At 42.9% G+C, this 12,164-nt stretch overlaps 1 protein-coding gene across 1 annotated transcript in view; it reads left to right on the forward strand.

Moving 5' to 3' along the window:
• The window catches only part of WTIP (WT1 interacting protein), an 82,195-nt gene extending 73,009 nt beyond the window's left edge, over positions 1-9,186 (forward strand). The window contains exons 5-8 of the mRNA XM_079316203.1: positions 921-1,051; positions 2,106-2,157; positions 3,845-3,913; positions 6,777-9,186. Of these exons, the coding sequence (XP_079172329.1) occupies positions 921-1,051; positions 2,106-2,157; positions 3,845-3,913; positions 6,777-6,929 (405 nt within the window). The 3' untranslated portion in view covers positions 6,930-9,186. The remainder of the gene's footprint in view (positions 1-920; positions 1,052-2,105; positions 2,158-3,844; positions 3,914-6,776) is intronic.
• Positions 9,187-12,164: the final 2,978 nt, after the last annotated feature.

Here is a 12,164-nt window from a genome sequence, read left to right on the forward strand (position 1 = left end):
TATGGGGTTTTTAGAGCTTGGTCTGTGTAGATTTTTCATCTCAAGCTTCCCAGCAGCTCCAAGTTGAGCACTGCGGTAGCAGCTGAAATTTTGAAATTACCTTCCAAAGATTCTTCTTACACCCAAAATGTATGGAATTGGTCTTAGAACCTGTTGAGAGCTGCCTGAAAGTAATAACTGTGTCTCACTCTTCCCAGGGACTTGTTCATGGGCTTGCAGCCGCCTCCTCAATGCTCTAGTACCACACTGAGTGTTACATACAAGGGTGTCAGGAGTGTCTGTAGCAGTGCAGCCAAGGCTGCATCAGAACTTTCCTTGAAACCTTTAAAATTCAGTAGGGAAGGTCAGCATGGGAAAAGCCTGGCCAGTGCATGGATCAGTATCCAAATGTATGGACAGAGATGGACTTCTATCAGAAGCCAATGGGCCCCTATGACTGAGTGATAACCAATCAGTAACTCTGGGAGATTAGGATCCTTAGTTAATAAAGAGGGACCTCCTTATTTGCTTGTTTTGTTATTTAACTTTTTGATTAATGACCAGTTTGGACTCCGTCTGTCACAATCTGTTAAGTTTTGTAAAGTAACTCTATATCCCAGTAACTTGTATTTGGGATTTCCCCAGAAGTGGTGAAGCCATTTTTAATTTCCATGGACAGTAGTGGCCCTGCAGAGCTGAAGCTGATGGGCTTAGCCTGTTTTTCAGCTCTTGCTCTTCATTGAGAGCATATTGAAACTCACTAAAATAAGCAAGTTGATTGTTTTAAGAGGCCCCTTGCTGACAAATCTGCAGAGTGGTAATTTCATCCTGAAATGATTTTCTCACTGTCATTATTAAGAATGAGAGAGACACAGCAGTTTATAGGGAGAGAATATCTCATGTAATCATGCATCCACTTATTTTGTTGTTGGCGTCATAAGATCTTACAGGCCCTTGGGAAGTCCTACCATCCTGGCTGCTTCCGCTGTGTGGTGTGTAACGAGTGTTTGGATGGAGTCCCCTTCACTGTAGATGTGGAAAACAATATTTACTGTGTCAAAGACTACCATACGTGAGTACACAAATGCACTGCATGCTCAGAAAAATTACACAGTTAAATCATTGATGATATAAGCCTTGTGCTAGATAAAAAGGTCACTCCTATTTGTTCACATGTCCCTAAACTGCTTCCTTCATGTGTTGAATTTGTAAAATACTTTAAGGTTTGTTAAGTAGTATGTCATGGGCACAGTGCAGTGGCCAAGTGAGGCTGAAAATCAAATTTTGTCATAGGATGCTTTTCTTGGGGCTGTTCCTCTACTTCTTTCAGGACAACCAACACTAATTATACCAGGCCACTTCTGCAAGAGTTGGTAGGTTCTGCTGGCTGGTTCAAGGGCAGAGGTTCTGGCAGTGCTTGACATGGGTGTAAGGTTTGTTAACTGAGACAGCAGACATAATTAACAGATAGTGTTAGGACAATTTGAGCCTTACCTGACAAAAGGTAGAATTTAAGAGATTGCTTTTGGTTCCAATCAAAGGTAATGGGATCCTGCTCTCAGCTCCAGTTAACCAATAACTCAGTTATGCAGCAGGAGTCAATCACCTTGAATTCAACCCTATTGGTGCCAGTCTGTCTGTGTTACAAGGACACAGTGAGTGTTGGCCCAGTGACTGTCATAAAAAGCAGCTGTGGACCATGAGGCCATTTGTGTATTTAGCTGGTAGATTCTGGCCACAATCAGCCCCTCTCCTGTTTAGCATGGTCATGTCTTTCTGATGTCAGAGAGTGGCAGTCACTAAGTCAGGAGCTGCTTTGTAGCATCAAGCATCAAGACTCTGGAATTAGAATGGTTTTATAAATAAAGGAAGGAAAGAAAAATGGCATATTCAGGAAGAGGGGTGGATTCACTATGCCTCAAGGTCGGGAAGACCTAACAATAAAGTTAGGGTAGATCAGCTTTTCCCAAATCTCCTTTTCATTGAATATCATCAAACAGTTAGATGTTTCAAATCCTGTGGATCTCCATTTTACCAAAAACAAGGCATGATTAGAATGGCTGCCTTGGTTCTACTTTTTGAAGATATTTTAAATGTGATTGGAACAATTTCTTCTTGCACCCTAGGGTTTTTGCACCAAAATGTGCTTCCTGTAACCAGCCCATCCTCCCAGCACAGGTAAGTGTTAACATGCACTGACTCTGAGGGAAAACAGCTCTTGGCATATGGGCATTTTCTAAAAACACACTAAAGGGTTTGCCTTCCTCTCCCAGAATCTGTACTATGTTAGATACTAAATTAAATACAGTTCAGCAGTAAAGGCCCTCCCAAACATTCCCAGAGGTTGTAATAGTCATATTACTCCAGCATAGTACTTTATATCTTTAGGGTGCTTTCCAGGTCTTCACTAATCTGTTAGAAACCTCATTTAATTGAAAACACTGACTGGGGCTCCAAGAACAACTCAGGGAGTAAAAGCCTTTGAAAAGACATCTGATGGTTACCCTGACCCTGGGAGAAGGCCATACAGTCTGTCGTCCTTAGGTCATGGACATGGAACAAAACTTCTTGAAGGGGTTGGAAAAGGCAACAATAAAAATGTAACGAGGTGAAACCTGCTTGCAAGCTCAGTCTGACAGTGTTATTGGCACAAGTAGCCCAGAGTGGGGCTCCCTCATGCTCTGGTGGCTGCAGGACCCTCTGAGTTGCCTTTGCTGAGGTCACTGACCAGCTCATTTGTAAACAAAGGCCTCAACATCTCCCTGCTTCTCCTCCAGTCATGTTTACAGGGCCAGAACTTCCCTCCTGAAAGCTGCTGTGCCCCAGTGAAGCCTGATGCTAGAGCCTCTCACATGCCCACCTCCATTACTCTGCACATCACTCTCATTTGTCATTAGTATTTCTGTTAATTGGCCAAGTTTTATATAACCAATAAAACCCTATAAAGGCTGAACCAGAACTGCTTGTCCTGATGGGCTGTGATGAGAAAACCTCTATGTAAATGTCACTGAATTTGGGTCTTTAAAAATGTTTTTTTCTTTTCAAGAAAGAAAGAAAAAGAAAGAAAAGGCAGTTATAGTGCTGACTCACCTGATGTCTAGCAGTACACACTCCATATTCTTTCCCAGGGAGATTTCTTAGGTTAGTTCAAGTCTAGTAGTACAGGTGCTAACTTGCCCACAGCTTCTTTCAGACACAGTCCACATCATATCTGGTGCTCTAACCACACCTGGAACTGGAAACAATGCAAGGCAACCAATTTAATGAGCTCTGTCTTCAGAGTGGATCAGGAAAAGAGCCTGTGAGGTTACTAGAAGGGTATTGGCTGCTCTGGAGGGCCTGGGGCTCAGCCAGGAATTGCACAACTCTGCTGCACCCACCCTCAGGCTGAGGTTTGGCCTGTGCCTGTAATTACCTGCCAGACTGGTATGTCAGTCCCTATGGGGACACACAGTGTGCAGAAGATGGTTTGAGAGGAATGCAAGTCCTGGAAAACAGAGCAGGATGTATACAAGGAAAAGTTACCCAATGAGCAGGTTTTTGACTGGTAATTTGTTCAGATCCTGGGTGCCCTTGGAAGACTACTTGATTTCAAAACTGATTTGTTCTCTGAGGATGAGGTTTTGGCTACACTTCCCAAATGACCTGTGCAGCTTGGATGTGCCAGACCCCCAGACTGCTGCTGCCCAGCTGAGGAGTGGTGCAGTGCCATGTGCCAGGGTCAAGGCCTCATGGTCACAGAGCTGTGCTGCAGGGGGGAGAGGGCATGCCAGGGAAACAGCTCTCCTAAGCAACACTGTGCAGTGAGTGAGGACTGAAAACGTGCCTCTTACACAGCACTGTCCCCTTCTGTCTGCTCCCCCAGGGCTCCGAGGAGACCATCCGGGTGGTGTCCATGGACAAGGATTACCACGTGGAGTGCTACCACTGCGAGGTGAGCCCGGGACGTGCCCACCCGCCCACAGCTGCTCTGCCTGGGGGGCTGCTCTGCTCTGCTCTGCTCTGGGGGGGCTGCTCTGCTCTGGGGAGCTGCTCTGCTCTGCCTGGGGGGCTGCTCTGCTCTGCTCTGGGGGGGCTGCTCTGCTCTGGGGGGCTGCTCTGCTCTGCCTGGGGGGCTGCTCTGCCTGGGGGGCTGCTCTGCTCTGCCTGGGGGGCTGCTCTGCTCTGGGGGGGCTGCTCTGCTCTGGGGGGCTGCTCTGCTCTGCTCTGGGGGGCTGCTCTGCATCGGGGGGACTGCTCTATCTCAGGGGGATCATGCTCTGCTTCTGGGGGAATCTGCTCTGATTTGGGGGGACATGCTCTGCCTTGGGGGGACCCTGACTCACACCAAGGGCTGCACTCCCTGCCTCTTGCACTCCTGGGCAGGTAGGGCTCTGCCCCAGAGCTCTTGGAGGAGGACAAAGGTGTGAATGCTGCCTGGGCTGGAAGTGGTGCTGCCATCACCAGCTCTGAATTAGTTTTGGTGGGGCTTTTCCCAATATATTAACTTCAAATCTAGGCTTGGTATGTTGGGTTGAATTTTCTCAATAGTTCCAGATGGGGAGTGAGCAGAGTACGTGCCAGTTCTCTTTTCCCTCATCTCTGGGTACACTCTGTAGAGCTCTGATCTTCTGAAGAGACTTGAATTTACATTGGCTGTGCAAGGAAGGAGTGGCGTTTCTAGGGGATCTGGTTTTTCAGTGCTGAATGAGTATTGATTCTTTACTAGGAAATTGACAGGGATACCAATGACTTTCTGTCATTTTTTGGGGAGTAGTTACTTATTGTGCAGAACACTTTAGGTTTGCACTCTGGCATGGCACATAAATATCCACACAGATCTGTTAGCACCAGGGGTAACAACACAGCAGTGCTGCCTTCATGCACTGTTGTGCAAAGGTTTTACAAAGAATCTTCTGACTGACAGAGAAAATAACAAAATTCAGAGCACCTTAAAATGTTCTGTACCTACATGGAAAGAAGGCCCCATCCACTCAGCTATCTCCTTTCATCAGACACCTGATACTACATCCATTTCTGCTGCTTTTTCAAGAGAAATTGGCACAGGAAATGGCAGTATTTTGGAGAGCTGGACTTGCCTCCTCCTTCCCCCAACTATTGCTTTGTGCAGGCTTCACCTAAGATGACAGCTCCCTCCCCTGCTCTCAGGCTATTGACTTTATGCTGGAATGTCCCACTGGGGGTTTATTTTCCGTTCTGTTTCATTATTCATTTCCCCATTCTCCTTCCCATTTGAGGCAAATCAAGCTGCCTCCACATCTGCCCAGGAAGGCAGAGTGCATTTATGTACAGGAATCAGGAGTCAGCCATGTGTCAGCAGGGGTGGGTTACTGCCTGATGCTCTCAGATCAGGCTCTCTTTGGGTACACTGCTGTCCCCCAGTGCTGCTGGAAGAGTGAGTGCCAGCATTTTGAAGCATGTGAAGACTTTAGCAAAGGCTGCCGTGACTTAGGCAGCCACTTCTCATCTGCTGTTGATGTCATCCTCACCTGATGGCCACACACAGCCAGTGGTTAGGCTGGAAACTTTGCAGCTTTTCTGTGTCATCTCTTTCATGTGCAACCACTTGACTTCTGTGGAGGAGTTCAAGCCCTTTTGCAGATCACTGAGCCCCGTTCTGAAACTGGAATCCACTGACAAGGCAGGCTTTCTCCTTGCAGAAAGGGAATTCAGTTTTGGAGAGGGAAAAAGATACAAACACTTGGCACATGTGTAGGGCATCAGAAATTGGTAAATTCTAGTTTTAAATCTTGTATAAGTTGTTATAAAATCATTGTATAATATGTAGCAATACACAGAAAATTACCTTGGCAGATACTTGGATTAAGACCTCTCTAATCTAAACTCCAGTTTTAAGGCTTACTTTAAAATCCATTTTCAGTCTTATTTCAGAATTGTAAAATTTGAGGATTTAAACTTGTGCTGTGAAATTATACTTTGTGTTCAGTGAAAAGCTTTGCGTTTGTTTTCAGTACTAAAACCACCTCTATGCCCAGTTTGTTCTGTTGGGTTTTTTTTCTTTCTATTAAGTGCACAGATATATACTCAGAATCTCTGTTTTCTCAGAACTGATGACAGTAATAATTTCTAAGTATTTAACTTACTTGAAACATGAAATCTGAGCACCAAACTTCAGAGATTTCCAAATGCCATCAGAATTACAGTGATGGCAGCTGGAAATCAGGATGGTCTCTAGTGCAGTGTACATGAGTCAGCAGGCAGGATCACTGGTAGTTGCTTTTCTGCTTATCTCTTATCTCTGTCTGTAGTTACATGTCAGTCCCAGAGGTACCAGCATTTCCACTAAAGGTGGACCACTGGCATTGAAGTCTTTAAGTGCTTTTAATTCCAAATTAGAGAAAGTGTAGACCTGCTCCAGAAATAAATATGTCACCTGTCCTTCCTTTCCCCCTCCCCTCTCATTCTCTACTTATGCTCCCCCACATCTTGCTCACTGCCTTGCTATAGAATTATCTCCTTCTCTTTTTGAGCCTCTTCCAGGTTGTATTTGTCAGGTCCCTGGCCTGCTTTTAGGCTTTTGATTTGCATCACCATTTATTAGATGGAGAGGAGACCAGAATGGGAAGCAGTGGTGAAAAAGGCTGGTCACTACTATAGCCTGTGCTGTTGGATTTCAGTAATGTCAGTGGGAGATGGTCAGGGTGCACCTCCCAGGAGCTGTGGAGGCTGCTGGCTTTGGGGGTGGGGAGGGAGCTCTTGGGGCCGTGCAGGACAGAGTAGCAGCTCTTGAGAGTCCTGCCTGAGTGACTGATTTGGGATGTCTCTGTTCTTTCTAGGACTGTGGCTTGCAGCTCAATGATGAGGAAGGCCATCGTTGTTACCCCTTGGAGGGCCACTTGCTCTGCCACAGCTGTCATATCAGGCGCCTTAATATCAAACTGCCATCACATCCACCTCCCAGCTACCCCATGCATGTCACAGAACTCTGAAAGACATTTCCATCATCAATGAGCCTTTGAAAGAGAAGACAAAAATCTAAAAATTACTTTCGTGTTCCTTTAAAGATGAGGTTCCAGTAATAACCATCTAAACCAGCTATTTATTTTTTGAATCAGAGGTGAGGGGTCCTTTTCTGATCTTGTACATATGCATTCTTTTATCTAGACATTTTCACTGAGACACCGTCTACTTGAATAAACAATTCACTACTTAACTGTAACTGTAAATGGCAGCATTTCTAAAAACAATGGTACAAAGGGCTGTTCTGCACTCCCTACTCACTTCCTTCAGTGGAGATTTCACCCAAGTAAGGAGTGTAGAATTACTTTCCAAAAGTTAGCACCTTATCATATTGCAGCAAGCATGATAAGATAAATGCTAGCATTTTAGCTAGTATTGTTGAATTCTGGTCTTAGAGAATACTTAAATTCCAGCAGTAGGGAATAGGCATCAAGCAGGTGTTTTAGCCAGGGCAGTTTTCAGCGAGGTTAAAGAAGGGTGTTCTGTGAAGGAGTGTCAGGCCAGCTCTCCATCCTACAGGGTCCCACAGTCATCCAAATACAAATTATTTAGTTTGTTTTCAAGAAATATGGCAAGCATTTGATGTAAAACCCATGGTGCAGAGGATTGTATCCAAAAGATTGGCATGTGCAGGGTCAGCAGTTGCAACCCTCTGTAATTGCTGGCTGTGTAGCCATGGCTTCAAAATGCATTCCTATCAACTGGACCATTTGGCACTTACTAAAGAATTCATCTTTCAAACCTGTTTTTTGTTCAATAGGGTTCTATGCAAAAGTACACTTGTCTTTATACTGCTTGTTTTATCCAAGACTTCATTTGTTACCAACTGCTTCATGATTGTATGTTGAGACATTATTAAAGAGAGGCACAGTGATTTGGTATTACCTTTTCAGCTTTGTGTTCTTTTCAAGATTAGTTTTGAACTGATTATAGTGATTGTCTTCATTGAAAAACAAAGTGCAGTATGGCAGGAATAGAAATTTAGAGATTCAGACCACGAAACATCAGTGTTTACAACAAGTATTAGCTGTACATAGAATGTACACACTTTCATGTTTTGCATAAGCTTTTACAGTACCCTCAGACCTCTGGGGAGAAATATATGTCTTCCATATAGGAAGTTAGATTAATTTTTTTTTATGGTTTGTTTTCTACCATGTGCTGATGTTTTACATGCAAATCACAGATCTGTATGTCAAAAAAATTCCTTGCATTCTCATGAGAACTGACCCAGCCTTCCTGAAGCTGCAATTTATCATTGCTGTCTTTAACTGTGTTCAAAGTTACAATAAAATAAAATCCTTCAGCTCCAGATGAAGTAGAAATAGCAGACCAGATTCCTGGCATGTATAAATTGGGACATTTCCATGCCAGTTCTCAACACTTGAGAATCTGCCCGATCCGTTCGGAAATGATCCGGTGTTAAATTCAGCATGCAGACTGATGGGATGACTTATTTGGCAACACCATTGCAGTTTAGTTTCTTATGCTCCATTGACTTTTTGAAAGCCATTTGTGGTGCTCTTGAAAAGCACAAAGAGCATCCAATGGCCACTAATTCCTAAGTGGAATAATTAACTCCCTTAACAGAACTTTTTGATAGTCTGGAATTTCCTTATGGGGAAAGGTGGGGGCAGGGGAACAGGAAAAATTCCTGGAACTATTTTTTTCTGTTAGTAAGGAACAAAAGGGATGCTTCCTGAACTTCTGTCAGACTTCCATTGGCCTAGATTAACCTGTCCTACTGAAGGCTCCTGAGCAAAGTCATTTTGTAGCTAATATATATCAGTTTATAATTCAGATGTTTAAAGTGCATGCCAGGGTTTGAAAGAGCTACAGTGCAATCAGTGCCCTATTTCTGCACTGTGGTCCAAGAGGCCTGGCCTGGAAATGGGAGGCCAGGAATACATGTGCACTTCTGCATTTGCAGACACTCCCTCTGTGCCCACAGTCAGCAGCCCAGCCTCAGGAGGAAGTGGAACTACATGTGCCAGCAAATGTTGGAGAAGGGGGGAAAAAAGTCTTAAACTGTATTGTATGACAAGGTCAATTCCTTCAGGTTATTATAGATGTGGAGGGTGCCAGAGCTTCAGAATAAACTTTTAGCATCAGCTGCAATGGAATGCTTTTTCCATTGTGGAAGGGTGCTTTGGACCACATTTGGCTTTGAGGCATTTTCACTTACATGTCTTTACAATCTATATTAAGGGGCCCAGATTAAAAGAATATCATTAAAATACATAGAGAAGGTTTGGGTCTGTTACTGGGGACAAATAACAGTTACTTGCTCAACTGGAAAAAGGCTTTGCTCTACCAGTAGGGAAGCAAAACCTTCCCACTGACAGTGGACAGAGCTGGAGGTGACAGTCTGGCAATCAGCCCAGTCCTCAGCCAGCACCTTCCTGGACACTTGCCTCCATCAAGGGCAGGTTTAAGTTTCCAACATACTTTCCAAGGGCCAGTACACTTTCAAACATGTACATACCAGACCATTTCTTCATTTCTTTTTTTTTCAAAATGATCATCCTGTAGAACAGAATAATATTTCATTTCATTTCACATGCTGATTTTTCAGTATCGTGTAGTTCTGTGCAGTTCTGATCTGTTAAGTGTCATCATGGTAAAAATTCTGAAAGGTAATATGTCAATATAGAATAAGCAATTTGTTTAAAACCAGAAAGCAGCAGTTGTTGTTCTAGTATTTTCTATAGACAGATGCATTCCATTACTGTATTACAAAGTACAGCTTTGCTTTTCCAGCATTTACTATAAAAACTGGGGCTTGAGCAAGATTTGCCAGGTTTGGTTGGAGTTTTTTTCAAATCAAAGAGAAAAAGAAAATCAAACCTAAAATCATGATGTGCTGTACTCTTTAGAGCTATTGACAGTTTCTGCACATTTTACCTCCTGCCAGGGGAATTATGTCAATGAGAAATCCTCTTCTTCAGAAGCCTTTACTGTACTTTGAAAATATTTCCATAAAGGTACATCAATAACAACCTGTTCTCATTTGTCTCATGCCTGCCCCTTCCCATGCAGGAAGGGAATCTTCCCAAACCCCTCCAGCACAAGCTGCTGGGGGCACTGCAGGGTCCCTCATCCATGGGAGGATGTGTTCCAAAGAAAGGACCAAAATAATCATTTGAAAACATAATGCACTCAGAGAATTGAGCTTACAGAGAGGGTTTGTTTGGGTTTCTTTCCATTTTCCTTTTACTTGTGTGCACGTGTGTGTATATATTTTGTAAGGTGGAGCTTCAAAAGGAAAACATGGTTAGAGGAACTCTTTAAGACCAGAAATTCCAGAGTAGTAAAGTAAACCAAAGCTCTAAAGGAAACAAAAGCTGCTTTCTTGTGTTTCAAGAAAAGTTTAAAACTTTGTGATTCATCCTGTAACTAATGCCGTAACTAGAGTATATAATTTGACTTAAATTAAGTTTTCATTTTAAAAATATTTTCATTTTCTTTAAAAGAATATAGTTTTCTTCCAAGAACTTGGACCAACATTGATTTTTATTTTGTAGGAAATATATGAATTCCCAGTTTGTATATCATGTAACTAGTTTACATGCTGAAAATATACATTAGTTAACTATTTTTGTATATATATATATCCTTGTAAAACCTTTCAATGTGCTTCTGTCTTTTAGTCTTTAGACTTACTTGTGGTTTTGTGTTTCAGTGTTTGATTCCCTTGATTGTTGAAGAAAAAAATTGGGAAATGTAGATTTATTTATCTAAAGAAGAAGCTACTTGCTATCATCTTAAGTTATTTAATATTAAAGTCAGAAGTTTCATTTAACCTTAGATGCTATAATCTGCTTTTTTCAATAAAGACATTTTGTAGTTATCTCTGGTTTTGTAGTCTGTTGCATGTAAGTATTTTGTTTTTCTTTAAATCTAGGTGGGCATCAAAACAATTTTCAGGAGCCCTTGTATTGCCTACAGAAATGCTTAACTGATATTAATTGATTGCAGCTGCATTCATGAAAGATTTTGGTCCTCTAGTGCAAGTGTTACTAATTAAAGTCTGAAATATGCCCACAGCTAACGTTCTGCAGCTGCACTTAGAAAAGAATTTAGTGGCTCTGGCACTTTTTAATTAAGCTTTAACCAGTTTGGCTAGTTCACATGTCGGACAGTCAGTATTGAGGAGCACTTCTCTTCAAAACTCTCATTATTTTTGGAGTGTTCCACATGAGAAGTATTTGCCTGGGCTATGAACTTAGCTTGAAGCACTTGGACCTTGGTTTGGTGAATTTTCTCTCTATTCTTGCTAAGTCTCAGTAATCCAGAAAAAGTGGCCAGAGCTCTGATAGGTTCAAAGAGATGCATGTTTATCTGTTTTGCTTTCTGAAGCTTTTTGCCACTTTTCCTGTCTCCATGGGAGCTTGGTGACATTTTCCTTCCTCAGCCGGTGGTTCTGCAGCAGCAGCTGTGTCTATCAGGCAGAACGTGCACTGGTGTCTTGTCTGCAGCTGGCCAGGGCACAGGAGACAGCAGCCAGTTCCCTCCTTGTTTCCTCATATTCAGTGCCTTCCTTTCCATCAGGCTGGGCATCATCCTGGTGAATGTTGTCCCTCCAGAGGCTGGCAGACATCAAGCACTCACATGCTGCTCTTTGGGTGTGCAGCCACCCTCCCATCAGAGGGGCCTCTGCAGCTCTGCCACCCTGGCTTGGCAAAGCCCAAATGACTTCACAGCTGAAAAAAAAACTTCCTGGAGGTTTTACCACGACAACTATTTTGGCTATTTTTTTCTTCTGCACAGTCAGAATGGAAAGAGTTACAGATGCCACAATTGTTTTAGGGACACAGTCTGCACTTTGGTGCTTTGAAACAGATGTACCAAACTTCTGTAGGCCTTTACATACATTCTATTTTCACACTCATTATTTTCAAAAATTCATTCAAAATGAGCAATCCATGCCCTCCTTGAAGAAAAAAAAAAAAAGGCACAAAGACTGGCCAACTCAAAGCATTTTAACAAGGCCTTACTATATGGGTGACACAAATGTACTTAATAAAAATCTAGGACATCTTAATGCAGCAGGAATTTACACCAACTCATAATCAGCCTGAAAAGAACAGAGTTCTTAAAAATCCTAACTGTTCCATGTGGGCCTCTGTGCAGAAAGCACATTCTGGAAAAACGAGCATTCATTCATGGCAGGGTGATTGTGAGCCAGGCCCCAGCTCCCAGGA

The sequence above is a fragment of the Erithacus rubecula genome (assembly GCF_903797595.1).
Source record: "Erithacus rubecula genome assembly, chromosome: 12".
NCBI classification, from domain to species: domain Eukaryota; kingdom Metazoa; phylum Chordata; class Aves; order Passeriformes; family Muscicapidae; genus Erithacus; species Erithacus rubecula.